At 37.0% G+C, this 24,468-nt stretch overlaps 1 protein-coding gene across 6 annotated transcripts in view; it reads right to left on the bottom strand.

Moving 5' to 3' along the window:
* Window positions 1-24,468, bottom strand: part of LOC133577550 (periostin-like) — a 113,506-nt gene that overhangs the window by 57,344 nt on the left and 31,694 nt on the right. For all 6 annotated transcript variants that reach the window (XM_061931500.1, XM_061931498.1, XM_061931499.1 and 3 more), the window contains 5 exons: window positions 13,952-14,016; window positions 13,714-13,871; window positions 13,482-13,646; window positions 11,646-11,792; window positions 11,431-11,572 (listed from right to left, as the gene is read on the bottom strand). In XM_061931500.1, coding sequence (XP_061787484.1) covers window positions 11,431-11,572; window positions 11,646-11,792; window positions 13,482-13,646; window positions 13,714-13,871; window positions 13,952-14,016 — 677 coding nt within the window. The remainder of the gene's footprint in view (window positions 1-11,430; window positions 11,573-11,645; window positions 11,793-13,481; window positions 13,647-13,713; window positions 13,872-13,951; window positions 14,017-24,468) is intronic.

Consider the following 24,468-nt stretch of genomic DNA (forward strand, 5'->3'; position numbering starts at 1 on the left):
AATTCCTGGAAATTCCGGGTATTAGGAGAATTTTGGCAAAGGGAAAACATGTTTTGCCTTTGATATATCGGAAGAGTGGTGTGTGTGGACAGTTGAAAGGTTGGAATCAGGTGAAAATTGAGGCAACATTTTGAGAATTTTGGGCAATGTAGAACTTTGAATATGTCCATTCATATGAAATGGAATTTCTTGGAAATTTGGGAATTTGGGGGAAACTGGGAATTTTGCAAAATATTGATACTAGCACAATTGTCCTAGGAGATATGATTGGGTTGGTGTTGGACTTTTTCTAATCGGTTGAAAAATGTCGACGTAGTAACCGTTTGAAATTGGTATTTCGGAATTCCTGGAATTTTGAAAAAAAAGGGAATTTGTAAGAACAAAAAAAAAAAAAAGGAACATTTGTTGTCCCAACTAAGAGGAATGTTTTCAAGGTGGAATGGTTGGAAATTGTTGAAAAATGTGGATTGTGAAAACTTTCCAGGAAGAGGTGAAAATAGGGCTTTGGAAAACCAAAATTTCTGGGAATTCCTGGAATTTGTTGAAATTGGTTGATTGTCCAAGGTGAGTGGAGCGTGTGGCTGGTGAAACGGTGCGTATCGGTTGAGAAATTGTGGGATATGGAGAGTTTTATATATTGCCAATTAATTTTCAATGGGGGGAAATTCCTGGGTATTAGGAGAATTTTGGCAAAGGGAAAACATGTTTTGCCTTCGATATATCGGAAGAGTGGTGTGTGTGGACAGTTGCAAGGTTGGAATCAGGTAAAAATTGAGGCAACATTTTGAAAATTTTGGGCAATGTGGAACTTTGAATATGTCCATTCATTTGAATGGGAATTTCTTGGATATTTGGTAATTTCGGGGAAACTGGGAGTTTTTAAAAAAATATTAATACATTAATACTAGCACAATTATCCTAGAAGATATGTTTGGGTTGGTGTTGGAATTTTTCTAATCGGTTGAAAAATGTCGACGTAGTAACCGTTTGAAATTGGTATTTCGGAATTCCTGGAATTTCGAGAAAACCGGGAATTTGTAGGAACAAAAAAAAAAAAGGAACATTTGTTGTCCCAACTAAGAGGAATGTTTTCAAGGTGGAATGGTTGGAAATTGTTGAAAAACTTTCCAGGAAGAGGTGAAAATAGGGCTTTGATAAAACGGAGAATCCAGGAAATTCATGGAATTTGTTGATTGTCCAAGGTGAGTGGAGTGTGTGGATGGTGAAAAGGTGTTTCAAAATTTGGGAATTTTGGAAAATATTGATACTAGCACAATTTTCCAAGAAGATATGATTGGGTTAGTGTTGGAATTGTTCTAATCGGTCGAAAAATGTTGACGTAGTAACCGTTTGAAATTGGTATTTCGGTATTCCTGGAATTTCGAGAAAACCGTGAATTTGTAGAAACCCCCCAAAAAATATCAACATTTGTTGTCCCAACTAAGAGGAATGTTTTCAAGGTGAAATTGTTGAAAAATGTGGACTGTGAAAACTTTCCAGGAAGAGGTGAAAACATGGCTTTGGTACAACGGAAAATTCTGGGAATTCCAGGAATTTGTTGATTGTCCAAGGTGAGTGGAGTGTGTGGATGGTGAAACGGTGTTTCAAAATTTGGGAATTTTGGAAAATATTGACAGTAGCACAATTTTCCAAGGAGATATGATTGGGTTGGTGTTGGAATTTTTCTAATCGGTCGAAAAATGTTGACGTAGTAACCGTTTGAAATTGGTATTTCGGAATTCCTGGAATTTCGAGAAAACCGTGAATTTGTAGAAACCCCCCAAAAAATATCAACATTTGTTGTCCCAACTAAGAGGAATGTTTTCAAGGTGAAATTGTTGAAAAATGTGGATTGTGAAAACTTTCCAGGAAGAGGTGAAAACATGGCTTTGGTACAACGGAAAATTCTGGGAATTCCAGGAATTTGTTGATTGTCCAAGGTGAGTAGGGTGTGTGGATGGTGAAACGGTGTTTCAAAATTTGGGAATTTTGGAAAATATTGATCGTAGCACAATTTTCCAAGAAGATATGATTGGGTTGGTGTTGGAATTTTTCTAATCGGTCGAAAAATGTCGACGTAGTAACCGTTTGAAATTGGTATTTCGGAATTCCTGGAATTTCGAGAAAACCGTGAATTTGTAGAAACCCCCCAAAAAATATCAACATTTGTTGTCCCAACTAAGAGGAATGTTTTCAAGGTGAAATTGTTGAAAAATGTGGATTGTGAAAACTTTCCAGGAAGAGGTGAAAACATGGCTTTGGTACAACGGAAAATTCTGGGAATTCCAGGAATTTGTTGATTGTCCAAGGTGAGTGGAGTGTGTGGATGGTGAAAAGGTGTTTCAAAATTTGGGAATTTTGGAAAATATTGATACTAGCACAATTTTCCAAGAAGATATGATTGGGTTAGTGTTGGAATTGTTCTAATCGGTCAAAAAATGTTGACGTAGTAACCGTTTGAAATTGGTATTTCGGAATTCCTGGAATTTTGAGAAAACCGTGAATTTGTCGAAACCAAAAAAATAAATAGGAACATTTGTTGTCCCAACTAAGAGGAATGTTTTCAAGGTGAAATTGTTGAAAAATGTGGATTGTGAAAACTTTCCAGGAAGAGGTGAAAACATGGCTTTGGTACAAGGGAAAATTCTGTGAATTCCAGGAATTTGTTGATTGTCCAAGGTGAGTGGAGTGTGTGGATGGTGAAACGGTGTTTCAAAATTTGGGGATTTTGGAAAATATTGATAGTAGCACAATTTTCCAAGAAGATATGATTGGGTTAGTGTTGGAATTTTTCTAATCGGTTGAAAAATGTGGACCTAGTAACCGTTTGAAATTGGTATTTCGGAATTCCTGGAATTTCGAGAAAACCGTGAATTTGTAGAAACACCCCAAAAAATATCAACATTTGTTGTCCCAACCAAGAGGAATGGTTTCAAGGTGAAATTGTTGAAAAATGTGGACTGTGAAAACTTTCCAGGAAGAGGTGAAAACATGGCTTTGGTACAACGGAAAATTCTGGGAATTCCAGGAATTTGTTGATTGTCCAAGGTGAGTGGAGTGTGTGGATGGTGAAAAGGTGTTTCAAAATTTGGGAATTTTGGAAAATATTGATACTAGCACAATTTTCCAAGAAGATATGATTGGGTTAGTGTTGGAATTGTTCTAATCGGTCAAAAAATGTTGACGTAGTAACCGTTTGAAATTGGTATTTCGGAATTCCTGGAATTTTGAGAAAACCGTGAATTTGTCGAAACCAAAAAAATAAATAGGAACATTTGTTGTCCCAACTAAGAGGAATGTTTTCAAGGTGAAATTGTTGAAAAATGTGGATTGTGAAAACTTTCCAGGAAGAGGTGAAAACATGGCTTTGGTACAAGGGAAAATTCTGTGAATTCCAGGAATTTGTTGATTGTCCAAGGTGAGTGGGGTGTGTGGATGGTGAAACGGTGTTTCAAAATTTGGAAAATATTGATACTAGCACAATTTTCCAAGAAGATATGATTGGGTTAGTGTTGGAATTTTTCTAATCGGTCGAAAAATGTTGACGTAGTAACCGTTTGAAATTGGTATTTCGGAATTCCTGGAATTTCGAGAAAACTGTGAATTTGTAGAAACCAAAAAAAAATAGGAACATTTGTTGTCCCAACTAAGAGGAATGTTTTCAAGGTGAAATTGTTGAAAAATGTGGATTGTGAAAACTTTCCAGGAAGAGGTGAAAACATGGCTTTGGTACAACGGAAAATTCTGGGAATTCCAGGAATTTGTTGATTGTCCAAGGTGAGTGGAGTGTGTGGATGGTGAAAAGGTGTTTCAAAATTTGGGAATTTTGGAAAATATTGATAGTAGCACAATTTTTCAAGAAGATATGATTGGGTTGGTGTTGGAATTTTTCTAATCGGTTGAAAAATGTCGACCTAGTAACCGTTTGAAATTGGTATTTCGGAATTCCTGGAATTTCGAGAAAACCGTGAATTTGTAGAAACCCAAAAAAAAATAGGAACATTTGTTGTCCCAACTAAGAGGAATATTTTGAAGGTGAAATGGTTGGAAATTGTTGAAAAACTTTCCAGGAAGAGGTGAAAATAGGGCTTTGAAAAAACGGAAAATTCAGGAAATTCATGGAATTTGTTGATTGTCCAAGGTAAGTGGAGTGTGTGAATGGTGAAACGGTGTTTCAAAATTTGGGAATTTTGGAAAATATTGATACTAGCACAATTTTCCAAGAAGATATGATTGGGTTAGTGTTGGAATTTTTCTAATCGGTCGAAAAATGTTGACGTAGCAACCGTTTGAAATTGGTATTTCGGAATTCCTGGAATTTCGAGAAAACCGTGAATTTGTAGAAACCCCCCCAAAAAATAGGAACATTTGTTGTCCCAACTAAGAGGAATGTTTTCAAGGTGGAATGGTTGGAAATTGTTGAAAAATTTTCCAGGAAGAGGTGAAAATAGGGCTTTGATCAAACGGAAAATTCAGGAAATTCATGGAATTTGTTGATTGTCCAAGGTAAGTGGAGTGTGTGGATGGTGAAACGGTGTTTCAAAATTTGGGAATTTTGGAAAATATTGATACTAGCACAATTTTCCAAGAAGATATGATTGGGTTAGTGTTGGAATTGTTCTAATCGGTCGAAAAATGTTGACGTAGTAACCGTTTGAAATTGGTATTTCGGAATTCCTGGAATTTCGAGAAAACCGTGAATTTGTAGAAACCCCCCCAAAAAATATCAACATTTGTTGTCCCAACTAAGAGGAATGTTTTCAAGGTGAAATTGTTGAAAAATGTGGATTGTGAAAACTTTCCAGGAAGAGGTGAAAACATGGCTTTGGTACAACGGAAAATTCTGGGAATTCCAGGAATTTGTTGATTGTCCAAGGTGAGTGGAGTGTGTGGATGGTGAAACGGTGTTTCAAAATTTGGGAATTTTGTAAAATATTGATACTAGCACAATTTTCCAAGAAGATATGATTGGGTTGGTGTTGGAATTTTTCTAATCGGTCGAAAAATGTTGACGTAGTAACCGTTTGAAATTGGTATTTCGGAATTCCTGGAATTTCGAGAAAACCGTGAATTTGTAGAAACCCCCCAAAAAATATCAACATTTGTTGTCCCAACTAAGAGGAATGTTTTCAAGGTGAAATTGTTGAAAAATGTGGACTGTGAAAACTTTCCAGGAAAAGGTGAAAACATGGCTTTGGTACAACGGAAAATTCTGGGAATTCCAGGAATTTGTTGATTGTCCAAGGTGAGTGGAGTGTGTGGATGGTGAAAATGTCTTTCAAAATTTGGGAATTTTGGAAAATATTGATACTAGCACAATTTTCCAAGAAGATATGATTGGGTTAGTGTTGGAATTTTTCTAATCGGTCGAAAAATGTTGACGTAGTAACCGTTTGAAATTGGTATTTCGGAATTCCTGGAATTTCGAGAAAACCGTGAATTTGTAGAAACCAAAAAAAAAAAATCAACATTTGTTGTCCCAACTAAGAGGAATGTTTTCAAGGTGAAATTGTTAAAAAATGTGGATTGTGAAAACTTTCCAGGAAGAGGTGAAAACATGGCTTTGGTACAACGGAACATTCTGGGAATTCCAGGAATTTGTTGATTGTCCAAGGTGAGTGGAGTGTGTGGATGGTGGAACTGTGTTTCAAAATTTGGGAATTTCGGAAAATATTGTTAGTAGCACAATTTCCAAGAAGATATGATTGGGTTAGTGTTGGAATTTTTCTAATCGGTTGAAAAATGTCGACCTAGTAACCGTTTGAAATTGGTATTTCGAAATTCCTGGAATTTCGAGAAAACCGTGAATTTGTAGAAACCAAAAAAAAATAGGAACATTTGTTGTCCCAACTAAGAGGAATATTTTGAAGGTGGAATGGTTGGAAATTGTTGAAAAACTTTCCAGGAAGAGGTGAAAATAGGGCTTTGAAAAAACGGAAAATTCAGGAAATTCATGGAATTTGTTGATTGTCCAAGGTGAGTGGAGTGTGTGGATGGTGAAACGGTGTTTCAAAATTTGGGAATTTTGGAAAATATTGAAAGTAGCACAATTTTTCAAGAAGATATGATTGGGTTAGTGTTGGAATTTTTCTAATCGGTCGAAAAATGTTGACGTAGTAACCGTTTGAAATTGGTATTTCGGAATTCCTGGAATTTCGAGAAAACCATGAATTTGTAGAAACCCCCCAAAAAAATATCAACATTTGTTGTCCCAACTAAGAGGAATGTTTTCAAGGTGAAATTGTTGAAAAATGTGGACTGTGAAAACTTTCCAGGAAGAGGTGAAAACATGGCTTTGGTACAACAGAAAATTCTGGGAATTCCAGGAATTTGTTGATTGTCCAAGGTGAGTGGAGTGTGTGGATGGTGAAAAGGTGTTTCAAAATTTGGGAATTTTGGAAAATATTGATAGTAGCACAATTTTCCAAGAAGATATGATTGGGTTAGTGTTGGAATTGTACTAATCGGTCAAAAAATGTTGACGTAGTAAACGTTTGAAATTGGTATTTCGAAATTCCTGGAATTTCGAGAAAACCGTGAATTTGTCGAAACCAAAAAAATAAATAGGAACATTTGTTGTCCCAACTAAGAGGAATGTTTTCAAGGTGAAATTGTTGAAAAATGTGGATTGTGAAAACTTTCCAGGAAGAGGTGAAAACATGGCTTTGGTACAAGGGAAAATTATGTGAATTCCAGGAATTTGTTGATTGTCCAAGGTGAGTGGAGTGTGTGGATGGTGAAACGGTGTTTCAAAATTTGGGAATTTTGGAAAATATTGATAGTAGCACAATTTTCCAAGAAGATATGATTGGGTTAGTGTTGGAATTTTTCTAATCGGTTGAAAAATGTGGACCTAGTAACCGTTTGAAATTGGTATTTCGGAATTCCTGGAATTTCGAGAAAACCGTGAATTTGTAGAAACCCCCAAAAAAATATCAACATTTGTTGTCCCAACTAAGAGGAATGTTTTCAAGGTGAAATTGTTGAAAAATGTGGATTGTGAAAACTTCCCAGGAAGAGGTGAAAACATGGCTTTGGTAAAACGGAAAATTCTGGGAATTCCTGGAATTTGTTGATTGTCCAAGGTGAGTGGAGTGTGTGGATGGTGAAACGGTGTTTCAAAATTTGGGAATTTTGGAAAATATTGATAGTAGCACAATTTTCCAAGAAGATATGATTGGGTTAGTGTTGGAATTTTTCTAATCGGTTGAAAAATGTCGGCCTAGTAACCGTTTGAAATTGGTATTTCGGAATTCCTGGAATTTCGAGAAAACCGTGAATTTGTAGAAACCAAAAAAAAAATAGGAACATTTGTTGTCCCAACTAAGAGGAATGTTTTCAAGGTGAAATTGTTGAAAAATGTGGACTGTGAAAACTTTCCAGGAAGAGGTGAAAACATGGCTTTGGTACAACGGAAAATTCTGGGAATTCCAGGAATTTGTTGATTGTCCAAGGTGAGTGGGGTGTGTGGATGGTGAAACGGTGTTTCAAAATTTGGGAATTTTGGAAAATATTGATACTAGCACAATTTTCCAAGAAGATATGATTGGGTTAGTGTTGGAATTGTTCTAATCGGTTGAAAAATGTCGACATAGTAACCGTTTGAAATTGGTATTTCGGAATTCCTGGAATTTCGAGAAAACTGTGAATTTGTAGAACCCAAAAAAAAATATCAACATTAGTTGTCCCAACTAAGAGGAATGTTTTCAAGGTGAAATTGTTGAAAAATGTGGACTGTGAAAACTTTCCAGGAAGAGGTGAAAACATGGCTTTGGTACAACGGAAAATTCTGGGAATTCCAGGAATTTGTTGATTGTCCAAGGTGAGTGGAGTGTGTGGATGGTGAAACGGTGTTTCAAAATTTGGGAATTTTGGAAAATATTGATCGTAGCACAATTTTCCAAGAAGATATCATTGGGTTGGTGTTGGAATTTTTCTAATCGGTCGAAAAATGTCGACGTAGTAACCGTTTGAAATTGGTATTTCGGAATTCCTGGAATTTCGAGAAAACCGTGAATTTGTAGAAACCCCCAAAAAATTATCAACATTTGTTGTCCCAACTAAGAGGAATGTTTTCAAGGTGAAATTGTTGGAAAATGTGGACTGTGAAAACTTTCCAGGAAGAGGTGAAAACATGGCTTTGGTACAACGGAAAATTCTGGGAATTCCTGGAATTTGTTGATTGTCCAAGGTGAGTGGAGTGTGTGGATGGTGAAACGGTGTTTCAAAATTTGGGAATTTTGGAAAATATTGATACTAGCACAATTTTCCAAGAAGATATGATTGGGTTAGTGTTGGAATTTTTCTAATCGGTCGAAAAATGTTGACGTAGTAACCGTTTGAAATTGGTATATCGGAATTCCTGGAATTTCGAGAAAACCGGGAATTTGTAGGAACAAAAAAAATAGGAACATTTGTTGTCCCAACGAAGAGGAATGTTTTCAAGGTGGAATGGTTGGAAATTGTAGAAAAACTTTCCAGGAAGAGGTGAAAATAGGGCTTTGAAAAAACGGAAAATTCAGGAAATTCATGGAATTTGTTGATTGTCCAAGGTGAGTGGAGTGTGTGGATGGTGAAAAGGTGTTTCAAAATTTGGGAATTTTGGAAAATATTGATAGTAGCACAATTTTCCAAGAAGATATGATTGGGTTGGTGTTGGAATTTTTCTAATCGGTCGAAAAATGTTGACGTAGTAACCGTTTGAAATTGGTATTTCGGAATTCCTGGAATTTCGAGAAAACCGTGAATTTGTAGAAACCCCCAAAAAAATAGGAACATTTGTTGTCCCAACTAAGAGGAATGTTTTCAAGGTGAAATTGTTGAAAAATGTGGATTGTGAAAACCTTCCAGGAAGAGGTGAAAACATGGCTTTGGTACAACGGAAAATTCTGGGAATTCCAGGAATTTGTTGATTGTCCAAGGTGAGTGGAGTGTGTGGATGGTGAAAAGGTGTTTCAAAATTTGGGAATTTTGGAAAATATTGATACTAGCACAATTTTCCAAGAAGATATGATTGGGTTGGTGTTGGACTTTTTCTAATCGGTTGAAAAATGTTGACGTAGTAACCGTTTGAAATTGGTATTTCGGAATTCCTGGAATTTCGAGAAAACCGGGAGTTTGTAGGAACAAAAAAAACAAAACAGGAACATTTGTTGTCCCAACTAAGAGGAATATTTTGAAGGTGGAATGGTTGGAAATTGTTGAAAAACTTTCCAGGAAGAGGTGAAAATAGGGAAAATTCAGGAAATTCATGGAATTTCTTGATTGTCCAAGGTGAGTGGAGTGTGTGGATGGTGAAACGGTGTTTCAAAATTTGGGAATTTGGGAAAATATTGATAGTAGCACAATTTTCCAAGAAGATATGATTGGGTTAGTGTTGGAATTTTTCTAATCGGTCGAAAAATGTTGACGTAGTAACCGTTTGAAATTGGTATTTCGGAATTCCTGGAATTTCGAGAAAACCGTGAATTTGTAGAAACCAAAAAAAAAAAGGAACATTTGTTGTCCCAACTAAGAGGAATGTTTTCAAGGTGAAATTGTTGGAAAATGTGGACTGTGAAAACTTTCCAGGAAGAGGTGAAAACATGGCTTTGGTACAACGGAAAATTCTGGGAATTCCTGGAATTTGTTGATTGTCCAAGGTGAGTGGGGTGTGTGGATGGTGAAACGGTGTTTCAAAATTTGGGAATTTGGGAAAATATTGATAGTAGCACAATTTTCCAAGAAGATATGATTGGGTTGGTGTTGGAATTTTTCTAATCGGTCGAAAAATGTTGACGTAGTAACCGTTTGAAATTGGTATTTCCGAATTCCTGGAATTTCGAGAAAACCGTGAATTTGTAGAAACCCCAAAAAAAATATCAACATTTGTTGTCCCAACTAAGAGGAATGTTTTCAAGGTGAAATTGTTGAAAAATGTGGATTGTGAAAACTTTCCAGGAAGAGGTGAAAACATGGCTTTGGTACAACGGAAAATTCTGGGAATTCCAGGAATTTGTTGATTGTCCAAGGTGAGTGGGGTGTGTGGATGGTGAAAAGGTGTTTCAAAATTTGGGAATTTTAGAAAATATTGATACTAGCACAATTTTCCAAGAAGATATGATTGGGTTAGTGTTGGAATTTTTCTAATCGGTCGAAAAATGTTGACGTAGTAACCGTTTGAAATTGGTATTTCGGAATTCCTGGAATTTCGAGAAAACCGTGAATTTGTAGAAACCAAAAAAAAAATAGGAACATTCGTTGTCCCAACTAAGAGGAATGTTTTCAAGGTGAAATTGTTGGAAAATGTGGACTGTGAAAACTTTCCAGGAAGAGGTGAAAACATGGCTTTGGCACAACGGAAAATTCTGGGAATTCCTGGAATTTGTTGATTGTCCAAGGTGAGTGGAGTGTGTGGATGGTGAAACGGTGTTTCAAAATTTGGGAATTTTGGAAAATATTGATAGTAGCACAATTTTCCAAGAAGATATGATTGGGTTGGTGTTGGAATTTTTCTAATCGGTTGAAAAATGTCGACCTAGTAACCGTTTGAAATTGGTATTTCGGAATTCCTGGAATTTCGAGAAAACCGTGAATTTGTAGAAACCAAAAAAAAATAGGAACATTTGTTGTCCCAACTAAGAGGAATGTTTTCAAGGTGAAATTGTTGAAAAATGTGGACTGTGAAAACTTTCCAGGAAGAGGTGAAAACATGGCTTTGGTACAACGGAAAATTCTGGGAATTCCAGGAATTTGTTGATTGTCCAAGGTGAGTGGGGTGTGTGGATGGTGAAAAGGTGTTTCAAAATTTGGGAATTTTGGAAATTATTGATAGTAGCACAATTTTCCAAGAAGATATGATTGGGTTAGTATTGGAATTTTTCTAATCGGTTGAAAAATGTCGACCTAGTAACCGTTTGAAATTGGTATTTCGGAATTCCTGGAATTTCGAGAAAACCGTGAATTTGTAGAAACCAAAAAAAAATAGGAACATTTGTTGTCCCAACTAAGAGGAATGTTTTCAAGGTGAAATTGTTGGAAAATGTGGACTGCGAAAACTTTCCAGGAAGAGGTGAAAACATGGCTTTGGTACAACGGAAAATTCTGGGAATTCCTGGAATTTGTTGATTGTCCAAGGTGAGTGGGGTGTGTGGGTGGTGAAACGGTGCGAATCAGTTGAGAAACTGTGCAAGTTCGAAAAAATGTCCCATTCATTTTCAATGGGAAAAATGTCCCGTAAAACCGGGAATTCTGGGTAATCAGGGATATTTTTAAAAAATTCTTTTGGGGACTCACGATTCCCGGTCGAACTGAACGTTTTGATACTCGGAATAATAATAACAGATGATTTTTTTGGTGTAGAATTGTAATTGTGTGAATGTCGGGTAGTCGCACCATGACCGTAAACCGGACCAACCTATGCCAAAGTGGTGTGGAGAACCAGGAATTTACCTGCAATGACAGCTTTGTCCGCCATGAGGCGCTCCAGGTGGCCCGGCCCCATCTTCTCAAAGGCGGCGTTGGTCGGCGCGAACAGCGTGTAGTGTCCCGGCCGGTCCAGCTTGTCCATCACACCCGAGGCCAGGGCGGCCGCCTGCGAGCAGAGTTCACGGGTCATCCGGTCAGTTAGCGACTACTTCCCCCCCCCCCTGGACACTGAAGCTTACGCTGAAGGAGGACAGTTCGTCGTTGACGTCCAGAACGTTCTTGATGGTGTTGCCCACGCCGCTGATGACGCGGTCGATGACGTGCACCACGCCGTTGGTGGCCACCTGGTTGGCGTGGATGATCCTGGCACAGTTGACCGTCACCACCTGCGCGGATATGAACATTTTGTAACGTCGGTTTTGCTCCCTGCGTTTGCAGGAGCAAAGGTCACCGCCTCTGGCAATGGCATTGTGTGGGACGGCGAGACACAGCCGGCAGGTGATTAGAATTCACAGGTGGTACGTGTTAATCTAATCATCTGTTGTCTTTAACAGTAAGCGGCCGGGAGCAGAGAGGATTGGGAGTGACGGCAATGTTGAAAGACATTTTTCAAATCTTGTTAGACGGGCGGTACCTCTGGATTGGCAGACCGGGGTGGTGGTTCCTCTCTTTAAGAAGGGGAACCGGAGGGTGTGCTCTAACTATCGTGGGATCACACTCCTCAGCCTTCCCGGTAAGGTCTATTCAGGTGTACTGGAGAGGAGGCTACGCCGGATAGTCGAACCTCGGATTCAGGAGGAACAGTGTGGTTTTCGGCCTGGTCGTGGAACTGTGGACCAGCTCTATACTCTCGGCAGGGTCCTTGAGGGTGCATGGAAGTTTGCCCAACCAGTCTACATGTGTTTTGTGGACTTGGAGAAGGCATTCGACCGTGTCCCTCGGGAAGTCCTGTGGGGAGTGCTCAGAGAGTATGGGGTATCGGACTGTCTGATTGTGGCAGTCCGCTCCCTGTATGCTCAGTGCCAGAGCTTGGTCCGCATTGCCAGCAGTAAGTCGGACACGTTTCCAGTGAGGGTTGGACTCCGCCAAGGCTGCCCTTTGTCACCCATTCTGTTCATAACTTTTATGGACAGAATTTCTAGGCGCAGTCAAGGCGTTGAGGGGATCTGGTTTGGTGGCTGCAGGATTAGGTCTCTGCTTTTTGCAGGTCCTGATGGCTTCATCTGGCCAGGATCTTCAGCTCTCACTGGATCGGTTCGCAGCCGAGTGTGAAGCGACTGGGATGTGAATCAGCACCTCCAAGTCCGAGTCCATGGTTCTCGCCCGGAAAAGGGTGGAGTGCCGTCTCCGGGTTGGGGAGGAGATCTTGCCCCAAGTGGAGGAGTTCAAGTACCTCGGAGTCTTGTTCACGAGTGAGGGAAGAGTGGATCGTGAGATCGACAGGGGGATCGGTGCGGCGTCTTCAGTAATGCGGACGCTGTATCGATCCGTTGTGGTGAAGAAGGAGCTGAGCCGGAAGGCAAAGCTCTCAATTTACCGGTCGATTTACGTTCCCATCCTCACCTATGGTCATGAGCTTTGGGTTATGACCGAAAGGACAAGATCACGGGTACAAGCGGCCGAAATGAGTTTCCTCCGCCGAGTGGCGGGGCTCTCCCTTAGAGATAGGGTGAGAAGCTCTGCCATCCGGGGGGGGGCTCAAAGTAAAGCCGCTGCTCCTCCACATCGAGAGGAGCCAGATGAGGTGGTTCGGGCATCTGGTCAGGATGCCACCCGAACGCCTCCCTAGGGAGGTGTTTAGGGCACGTCCGACCGGTAGGAGGCCGCAGGGAAGACCCAGGACACGTTGGGAAGACTATGTCTCCCGGCTGGCCTGGGAACGCCTCGGGGTCCCACAGGAAGAGCTGGACGAAGTGGCTGGGGAGAGGGAAGTCTGGGCTTCCCTGCTTAGGCTGCTGCCCCCGCGACCCGACCTCGGATAAGCGGAAGAAGATGGATGGATTGTTAGAAACATTAAAAACTTTGTTAACCGTTCCACACGGTTCTTTCAAAAATAGAAGCTATTGCAGACGTACGCCGTTGGAGTAGTGGTTGATGTAGAGGCCCAGGTCGCTGAACATGGACGTGACCGTCATGCCGTCCTTCATGTCCTTGGTCAGCAGCCGGCCGTTGACCATGTGGTAGTGGAGGGCGTTGTACAGCTCCACGTTCACGTTGCTAACCAGCGCCCCGCGAACGCTCTGGAAGACACGGCAGCGGTCAGTCACGAGGGCGGCGGCGGCGGTTTCCCCGCCAAAGTATACTGACGGCGTCCAGCTGCTCCCAGGCGTCGTTGCTGGGGGCGAACATGGTGAAGGAGCCCCGGCCTTGGATCTCCTCCCTCAGCTTGGACACGTCCGAGTACTGCTGCGTGGTGGCGGCCTTCACCAGACCCAGCGTGCCGTACACGTGGTCGATGGGCGCCACTTTTGTTGGGAGCAGAAGAAAAGTCTTGTCAGGAGACGAGGCGGACAAAGGCGGCGGTATGAGGAGGGGCGGCACCAACCTGCGGGACATCCTTTCATGCCTTCCAGACGCATGTAGCCGGGACAGCACTCGTACACCACCATGCTGCAGGGGGCGGTAGAGGTTAGCATGATGACATAGGAAAAGGTAGCATACTTCTAAGATGGCGGCAATTATCAAAAGCCATGATTTTTAGGTTTATACGTATAAAGATGGCAAAAATGCAAGTACGAAACGTTAGCATGCTAATGTTAGCATGGTTACAATATCTCAGCATTTAAGCAACAAATGCTACAATATCTCAGTATTTAATCATTAAATGCTACAATACATCAGAATATAATGTACGCTACAACATCTCAGCAATTACTCAACAAACGCTACAGTATCTCATAATGTAAACAATGAATGTTACCATATCTCAGCTTTTAAGCAACAAATGTTACAATATCTCAGCATTTAAGCAATAAACGCTACAATATCTCAGCATTTAAGCAATAAACGCTACAATATCTCAGCATTTAAGCAATAAACGCTACAATATCTCAGCATTTAAGCAACAAACGCTACAATATCTCAGCATTTAAGCATCAAACGCTACAATATCTCAGTATTTAAGCAACAAACGCTACAATATCTCAGCATTTAAGCAACAAACGCCACAATATCTCAGCATTTAAACAACAAACGCTACAATATCTCAGTATTTAATCAAAAAACGCTACAATATCTCAGTATTTAATCAATAAACGCTACAATATCTCAGCATTCAAGCAACAAACGCTACAATATCTCAGCATTTAAGCAACAAACACTACAATATCTCAGGATTTATGCAACAAACACTACAATATCTTAGCATTTAAGCAACAAACACTACATTATCTAAAAATTTAAGCAACAAATTCTACAATATCTCAGCATTTAAGCAACAAATGTTACAATATTTCAGCAATTAAGCAACAAACAATACAATATTTCAGCATTTAAGCAACAAATGCTACAATATTTCAGCATTTAAGCAACAAATGCTACAATATTTCAGCATTTAAGCAACAAACACTTCAATATCTCAGCATTTAAACAACAAATGCTACATTATCTTAGCATTTAAGCAACAAATGCTACAATATCTCAGCATTTAAGCAACAAATGCTACAATATCTCAGCATTTAAGCAACAAATGTTACAATATTTCAGCAATTAAGCAACAAACAATACAATATTTCAGCATTTAAGCAACAAACGCTACAAGATCTCAGCATTTAAGCACTAAACGCTAAAATATCTCAGCATTTAAGCAACAACCGCTACAATATCTCAGCATTTAAGCAATAAACGCTACAATATCTCAGCATTGAAGCAACAACCGCTACAATATCTCAGCATTTAAGCAACAAACGCTACAATATCTCAGCATTTAAGCAACAACCGCTACAATATCTCAGCATTTAAGCAGCAAACGCTACAATATCTCAGCATTTCAGCAACAAACGATACAATATCTCAGCATTTAAGCAAGTAATGCCACAATATCTCAGTATTTAATCAATAAATGCTACACTACATCAGAATGTAATGTACGCTACAATATCTCAGCATTTCAGCAACAAACGATACAATATCTCAGCATTTAAGCAAGTAATGCCACAATATCTCAGTATTTAATCAATAAATGCTACACTACATCAGAATGTAATGTACACTACAATATCTCAGCATTTCAGCAACAAATGCTTCAATATCTCAGTATTTAGGCAACAAATGCTACAACACGTCAGTATTTAATGTACCCTACAATATCTCAGCATTTAAGCAACAAATGCTACAATTTCTCAGCATTTAAGCAACAAACCCTAAAATATCTCAGCATTTAAGCAATAAACGCTACAATATCTCAGCATTTAAACAACAAACGCTACAATATCTCAGCATTTAAGCAATAAACGCTACAATATCTCAGCATTTAAGCAATAAACGCTACAATATCTCAGCATTTAAACAACAAACGCTACAATATCTCAGCATTTAATCAATAAACGCTACAATATCTCAGTATTTAATCAATAAACGCTACAATATCTCAGCATTTAAGCAACAAAGGCTACAATATCTCAGCATTTAAGCAACAAACGCTACAATATCTCAGCATTTAAGCAATAAACGCTACAATATCTCAGCATTTAAACAACAAACGCTACAATATCTCAGTATTTAATCAAAAAACGCTACAATATCTCAGTATTTAATCAATAAACGCTAGAATATCTCAGCATTTAAGCAACAAACGCTACAATATCTCAGCATTTAAGCAACAAACGCTACAATATCTCAGCATTTAAGCAACAAACGCTACAATATCTCAGCATTTAAGCAACATACGCTACAATATCTCAGCATTTAAGCAACAAACGCTACAATATCTCAGCATTTAAGCAACTAATGCTACAGTATCTCAGCATTTAAGCAACAAACGCTACAATATCTCAGCATTTAGGCAACAAATATTTCAATATCTCAGTATTTAGGCAACAAATGCTACAACAAGTCAGTATTTAATGTACCCTACAATATCTCAGCATTTAAGCAACAAATGCTACAATTTCTCAGCATTTAAGCAATAAACGCTACAATATGTCAGCATTTAAACAACAAACGCTACAATATCTCAGTATTTAATCAATAAACGCTACAATATCTCAGTATTTAATCAATAAACGCTACAATATCTCAGCATTTAAGCAACAAATGCTACAATATCTCAGCATTTAAGCAACAAACGCTACAATATCTCAGCATTTAAGCAATAAACGCTACAATATCTCAGCATTTAAACAACAAACGCTACAATATCTCAGTATTTAATCAAAAAACGCTACAATATCTCAGTATTTAATCAATAAACGCTAGAATATCTCAGCATTTAAGCAACAAACGCTACAATATCTCAGCATTTAAGCAACAAACGCTACAATATCTCAGCATTTAAGCAACAAACGCTACAATATCTCAGCATTTAAGCAACATACGCTACAATATCTCAGCATTTAAGCAACAAACGCTACAATATCTCAGCATTTAAGCAACTAATGCTACAGTATCTCAGCATTTAAGCAACAAACGCTACAATATCTCAGCATTTAGGCAACAAACATGACAATATCTCAGCATTTAAGCAATAAACGCTACAATATCTCTGCATTTAAGCAACAAACACTACAATATCTCAGCATTTAAGCAATAAACGCTACAATATCTCAGCATTTAAGCAACAAACGCTACAATATCTCAGCATTTAAGCAACAAACACTACAATATCTCAGCATTTAAGCAACAAAAGCTACAATATCTCAGCATTTAAGAAACTAATGCTACAATATCTCAGCATTTAAGCAACAAACACTACAATATCTCAGCATTTAAGCAACAAACATGACAATATCTCAGCATTTAAGCAATAAACATGACAATATCTCAGCATTTCAGCAACAAACATGACAATATCCCAGCATTTAAGCAATAAATGATACAATATCTCAGCATTTAAGCAATAAACGCTACAATATCTCAGCATTTAAGCAACAAACACTACAATATCTCAGAATTTAAGCAACAAACACTACAATATCTCAGGATTTAAGCAACAAACGTTACAATATCTCAGCATTTAAGCAACAAATGCTACAATATCTCAGCATTCAAGCAACATCATGACAATATCTCAGTATTTAAGCAATAAACGCTACAATATCTCAGCATTTAAGCAACTAATGCTACAGTATCTCAGCATTTAAGCAACAAACGCTACAATATCTCAGCATTTAGGCAACAAACATGACAATATCTCAGCATTTAAGCAATAAACGCTACAATATCTCAGCATTTAAGCAACAAACACTACAATATCTCAGCATTTAAGCAATAAACGCTACAATATCTCAGCATTTAAGCAACAAACGCTACAATATCTCAGCATTTAAGCAACAAACACTACAATATCTCAGCATTTAAGCAATAAACGCTACAATATCTCAGCATTTAAGCAACAAACATGACAATATCTCAGCATTTAAGCAACTAATGCTACAATATCTCAGCATTTAAGCAACAAACACTACAATATCTCAGCATTTAAGCAACAAACATGACAATATCTCAGCATTTAAGCAATAAACGCTACAATATCTCAGCATTTCAGCAACAAACATGACAATATCCCAGCATTTAAGCAATAAATGATACAATATCTCAGCATTTAAGCAATAAACGCTACAATATCTCAGCATTTAAGCAATAAACGCTACAATATATCAGCATTTAAGCAATAAACGCTACAATATCTCAGCATTTAAGCAACAAACACTACAATATCTCAGGATTTAAGCAACAAACGTTACAATATTTCAGCATTTAAGCAACAAATGCTACAATATTTCAGCATTTAAGCAACAAATGCTACAATATCTCAGCATTTAAGCAAAAATTGCTACAATATCTCAGCATTAAAGCAACATCATGACAATATCTCAGCATTTAAGCAATAAACGCTACAATATCTCAGCATTTAAGCAACAAACGCTACAATATCTCAGCATTTAAGCAACAAATGCTACAATATCTCAGCATTTAAGCAACAAATGCTACAATATCTCAGCATTTAAGCAACAAATGCTACAATATTTCAGCATTTAAGCAACAAACACTACAATATCTCAGCATTTAAGCAACAAATGCTACAATATCTCAGCATTTAAGCAACAAACGCTACAATATCTCACATTTAAGCAACAAATGTTACAATATTTCAGCATTTAAGCAACAAACGCTACAATATCTCAGCATTTAAGCAACAAATGCTACAATATTTCAGCATTTAAGCAACTAACACTATAATATCTACGCGTTTAAGCAACTAATGTTACAATATTTCAGCATTTAAGCAACTAATGCTACAATATCTCAGCATTTAAGCAATAAACGCTACAATATCTCAGCATTTAAGCAATAAACGCTACAATATCTCAGCATTTAAGCAACAAACACTACAATATCTACGCATTTAAGCAACAAATGCTACAATATCTCAGCATTTAAGCAAAAATTGCTACAATATCTCAGCATTAAAGCAACATCATGACAATATCTCAGCATTTAAGCAATAAACGCTACAATATCTCAGCATTTAAGCAACAAACGCTACAATATCTCAGCATTTAAGCAACAAATGCTACAATATCTCAGCATTTAAGCAACAAATGCTACAATATCTCAGCATTTAAGCAACAAATGCTACAATATTTCAGCATTTAAGCAACAAACACTACAATATCTCAGCATTTAAGCAACAAATGCTACAATATCTCAGCATTTAAGCAACAAACGCTACAATATCTCACATTTAAGCAACAAATGTTACAATATTTCAGCATTTAAGCAACAAACGCTACAATATCTCAGCATTTAAGCAACAAATGCTACAATATTTCAGCATTTAAGCAACTAACACTATAATATCTACGCGTTTAAGCAACTAATGTTACAATATTTCAGCATTTAAGCAACTAATGCTACAATATCTCAGCATTTAAGCAATAAACGCTACAATATCTCAGCATTTAAGCAATAAACGCTACAATATCTCAGCATTTAAGCAACAAACACTACAATATCTACGCATTTAAGCAACAAATGCTACAATATCTCAGCATTTAAGCAACACACGTTACAATATCTCAGCATTTAAGCAACATACGCTACAATATCTCAGCATTTAAGCAACAAACGCTACAATATCTCAGCATTTAAGCAACTAATGCTACAGTATCTCAGCATTTAAGCAACAAACGCTACAATATCTCAGCATTTAGGCAACAAACATGACAATATCTCAGCATTTAAGCAATAAATGCTACAATGTCTCAGCATTTAAGCAATAAACGCTACAATATCTCAGCATTTAAGCAACAAACGCTACAATATCTCAGCATTTAAGCAACAAACACTACAATATCTCAGCATTTAAGCAATAAACGCTACAATATCTCAGCATTTAAGCAACAAACGCTACAATATCTCAGCATTTAAGCAACAAATGCTACAATATCTCAGCATTCAAGCAACATCATGACAATATCTCAGTATTTAAGCAATAAACGCTACAATATCTCAGCATTTAAGCAACTAATGCTACAGTATCTCAGCATTTAAGCAACAAACGCTACAATATCTCAGCATTTAGGCAACAAACATGACAATATCTCAGCATTTAAGCAATAAACGCTACAATATCTCAGCATTTAAGCAACAAACACTACAATATCTCAGCATTTAAGCAATAAACGCTACAATATCTCAGCATTTAAGCAACAAACGCTACAATATCTCAGCATTTAAGCAACAAACACTACAATATCTCAGCATTTAAGCAATAAACGCTACAATATCTCAGCATTTAAGCAACAAACATGACAATATCTCAGCATTTAAGCAACTAATGCTACAATATCTCAGCATTTAAGCAACAAACACTACAATATCTCAGCATTTAAGCAACAAACATGACAATATCTCAGCATTTAAGCAATAAACGCTACAATATCTCAGCATTTCAGCAACAAACATGACAATATCCCAGCATTTAAGCAATAAATGATACAATATCTCAGCATTTAAGCAATAAACGCTACAATATCTCAGCATTTAAGCAATAAACGCTACAATATATCAGCATTTAAGCAATAAACGCTACAATATCTCAGCATTTAAGCAACAAACACTACAATATCTCAGGATTTAAGCAACAAACGTTACAATATTTCAGCATTTAAGCAACAAATGCTACAATATTTCAGCATTTAAGCAACAAATGCTACAATATCTCAGCATTTAAGCAAAAATTGCTACAATATCTCAGCATTAAAGCAACATCATGACAATATCTCAGCATTTAAGCAATAAACGCTACAATATCTCAGCATTTAAGCAACAAACGCTACAATATCTCAGCATTTAAGCAACAAATGCTACAATATCTCAGCATTTAAGCAACAAATGCTACAATATCTCAGCATTTAAGCAACAAATGCTACAATATTTCAGCATTTAAGCAACAAACACTACAATATCTCAGCATTTAAGCAACAAATGCTACAATATCTCAGCATTTAAGCAACAAACGCTACAATATCTCACATTTAAGCAACAAATGTTACAATATTTCAGCATTTAAGCAACAAACGCTACAATATCTCAGCATTTAAGCAACAAATGCTACAATATTTCAGCATTTAAGCAACTAACACTATAATATCTACGCGTTTAAGCAACTAATGTTACAATATTTCAGCATTTAAGCAACTAATGCTACAATATCTCAGCATTTAAGCAATAAACGCTACAATATCTCAGCATTTAAGCAATAAACGCTACAATATCTCAGCATTTAAGCAACAAACACTACAATATCTACGCATTTAAGCAACAAATGCTACAATATCTCAGCATTTAAGCAAAAATTGCTACAATATCTCAGCATTAAAGCAACATCATGACAATATCTCAGCATTTAAGCAATAAACGCTACAATATCTCAGCATTTAAGCAACAAACGCTACAATATCTCAGCATTTAAGCAACAAATGCTACAATATCTCAGCATTTAAGCAACAAATGCTACAATATCTCAGCATTTAAGCAACAAATGCTACAATATTTCAGCATTTAAGCAACAAACACTACAATATCTCAGCATTTAAGCAACAAATGCTACAATATCTCAGCATTTAAGCAACAAACGCTACAATATCTCACATTTAAGCAACAAATGTTACAATATTTCAGCATTTAAGCAACAAACGCTACAATATCTCAGCATTTAAGCAACAAATGCTACAATATTTCAGCATTTAAGCAACTAACACTATAATATCTACGCGTTTAAGCAACTAATGTTACAATATTTCAGCATTTAAGCAACTAATGCTACAATATCTCAGCATTTAAGCAATAAACGCTACAATATCTCAGCATTTAAGCAATAAACGCTACAATATCTCAGCATTTAAGCAACAAACACTACAATATCTACGCATTTAAGCAACAAATGCTACAATATCTCAGCATTTAAGCAACACACGTTACAATATCTCAGCATTTAAGCAACATACGCTACAATATCTCAGCATTTAAGCAACAAACGCTACAATATCTCAGCATTTAAGCAACTAATGCTACAGTATCTCAGCATTTAAGCAACAAACGCTACAATATCTCAGCATTTAGGCAACAAACATGACAATATCTCAGCATTTAAGCAATAAATGCTACAATGTCTCAGCATTTAAGCAATAAACGCTACAATATCTCAGCATTTAAGCAACAAACGCTACAATATCTCAGCATTTAAGCAACAAACACTACAATATCTCAGCATTTAAGCAATAAACGCTACAATATCTCAGCATTTAAGCAACAAACGCTACAATATCTCAGTTTTTAAGCAACTAATGCTACAATATCTCAGCATTTAAGCAACAAACGCTACAATATCTCAGCATTAAAGCAACAACATGACAATATCTCAGCATTTAAGCAACAAACGCTACAATATTTCAGCATTTAAGCAACAAATGCTACAATATCTCTCAGCATTTAAACAACAAATGCTACAATATCTTAGCATTTAAGCAACAAATGCTACAATATCTCAGCAATTAAGCAACAAATGCTACAATATTTCAGCATTTAAGCAACAAACGCTACAATATCTCAGCATTTAAGCAATAAACGCTACAATATCTCAGCATTTAAGCAACAAATGCTACAATATCTCAGCATTTAAACAACAAATGCTACAATATCTCAGCATTTAAGCAATAAACGCTACAATATCTCAGCATTTAAGCAATAAACGCTACAATATCTCAGCATTTCAGCAACAAACGCTACAATATCTCAGCATTTCAGCAACAAACGCTATAATATCTCAGCATTTAAGCAATAAACGCTACAATATCTCAGCATTTAAGCAATAAACGCTACAATATCTCAGCATTTAAGCAACAAACGCTACAATATCTCAGCATTTCAGCAACAAACGCTATAATATCTCAGCATTTAAGCAATAAACGCTACAATATCTCAGTATTTAAGCAACAAACGCTACAATATCTCAGCATTTCAGCAACACACGCTATAATATCTCAGCATTTAAGCAATAAACGATACAATATCTCAGTATTTAAGCAACAAACGCTACAATATCTCAGCATTTCAGCAACAAACGCTATAATATCTCAGCATTTAAGCAATAAACGCTACAATATCTCAGCATTTCAGCAATAAACGCTACAATATCTCAGCATTTAAGCAATAAACGCTACAATATCTCAGCATTTCAGCAACAAACGCTACAATATCTCAGCATTTCAGCAACAAACGCTATAATATCTCAGCATTTAAGCAATAAACGCTACAATATCTCAGCATTTAAGCAATAAACGCTACAAGATCTCAGTATTTAAGCAACAAACGCTACAATATCTCAGCATTTCAGCAACAAACGCTATAATATCTCAGCATTTAAGCAATAAACGCTACAATATCTCAGTATTTAAGCAACAAACGCTACAATATCTCAGCATTTCAGCAACACACGCTATAATATCTCAGCATTTAAGCAATAAACGATACAATATCTCAGTATTTAAGCAACAAACTCTACAATATCTCAGCATTTCAGCAACACACGCTATAACATCTCAGCATTTAAGCAATAAACGATACAATATCTCAGTATTTAAGCAACAAACGCTACAATATCTCAGCATTTCAGCAACAAACGCTATAATATCTCAGCATTTAAGCAATAAACGCTACAATATCTCAGCATTTAAGCAACAAACACTACAATATCTACGCATTTAAGCAACAAATGCTACAATATCTCAGCATTTAAGCAACACACGTTACAATATCTCAGCATTTAAGCAACATACGCTACAATATCTCAGCATTTAAGCAACAAACGCTACAATATCTCAGCATTTAAGCAACTAATGCTACAGTATCTCAGCATTTAAGCAACAAACGCTACAATATCTCAGCATTTAGGCAACAAACATGACAATATCTCAGCATTTAAGCAATAAATGCTACAATGTCTCAGCATTTAAGCAATAAACGCTACAATATCTCAGCATTTAAGCAACAAACGCTACAATATCTCAGCATTTAAGCAACAAACACTACAATATCTCAGCATTTAAGCAATAAACGCTACAATATCTCAGCATTTAAGCAACAAACGCTACAATATCTCAGTTTTTAAGCAACTAATGCTACAATATCTCAGCATTTAAGCAACAAACGCTACAATATCTCAGCATTAAAGCAACAACATGACAATATCTCAGCATTTAAGCAACAAACGCTACAATATTTCAGCATTTAAGCAACAAATGCTACAATATCTCTCAGCATTTAAACAACAAATGCTACAATATCTTAGCATTTAAGCAACAAATGCTACAATATCTCAGCAATTAAGCAACAAATGCT

This window comes from Nerophis lumbriciformis, linkage group LG37, assembly GCF_033978685.3.
Source record: "Nerophis lumbriciformis linkage group LG37, RoL_Nlum_v2.1, whole genome shotgun sequence".
Lineage (NCBI taxonomy): Eukaryota > Metazoa > Chordata > Actinopteri > Syngnathiformes > Syngnathidae > Nerophis > Nerophis lumbriciformis.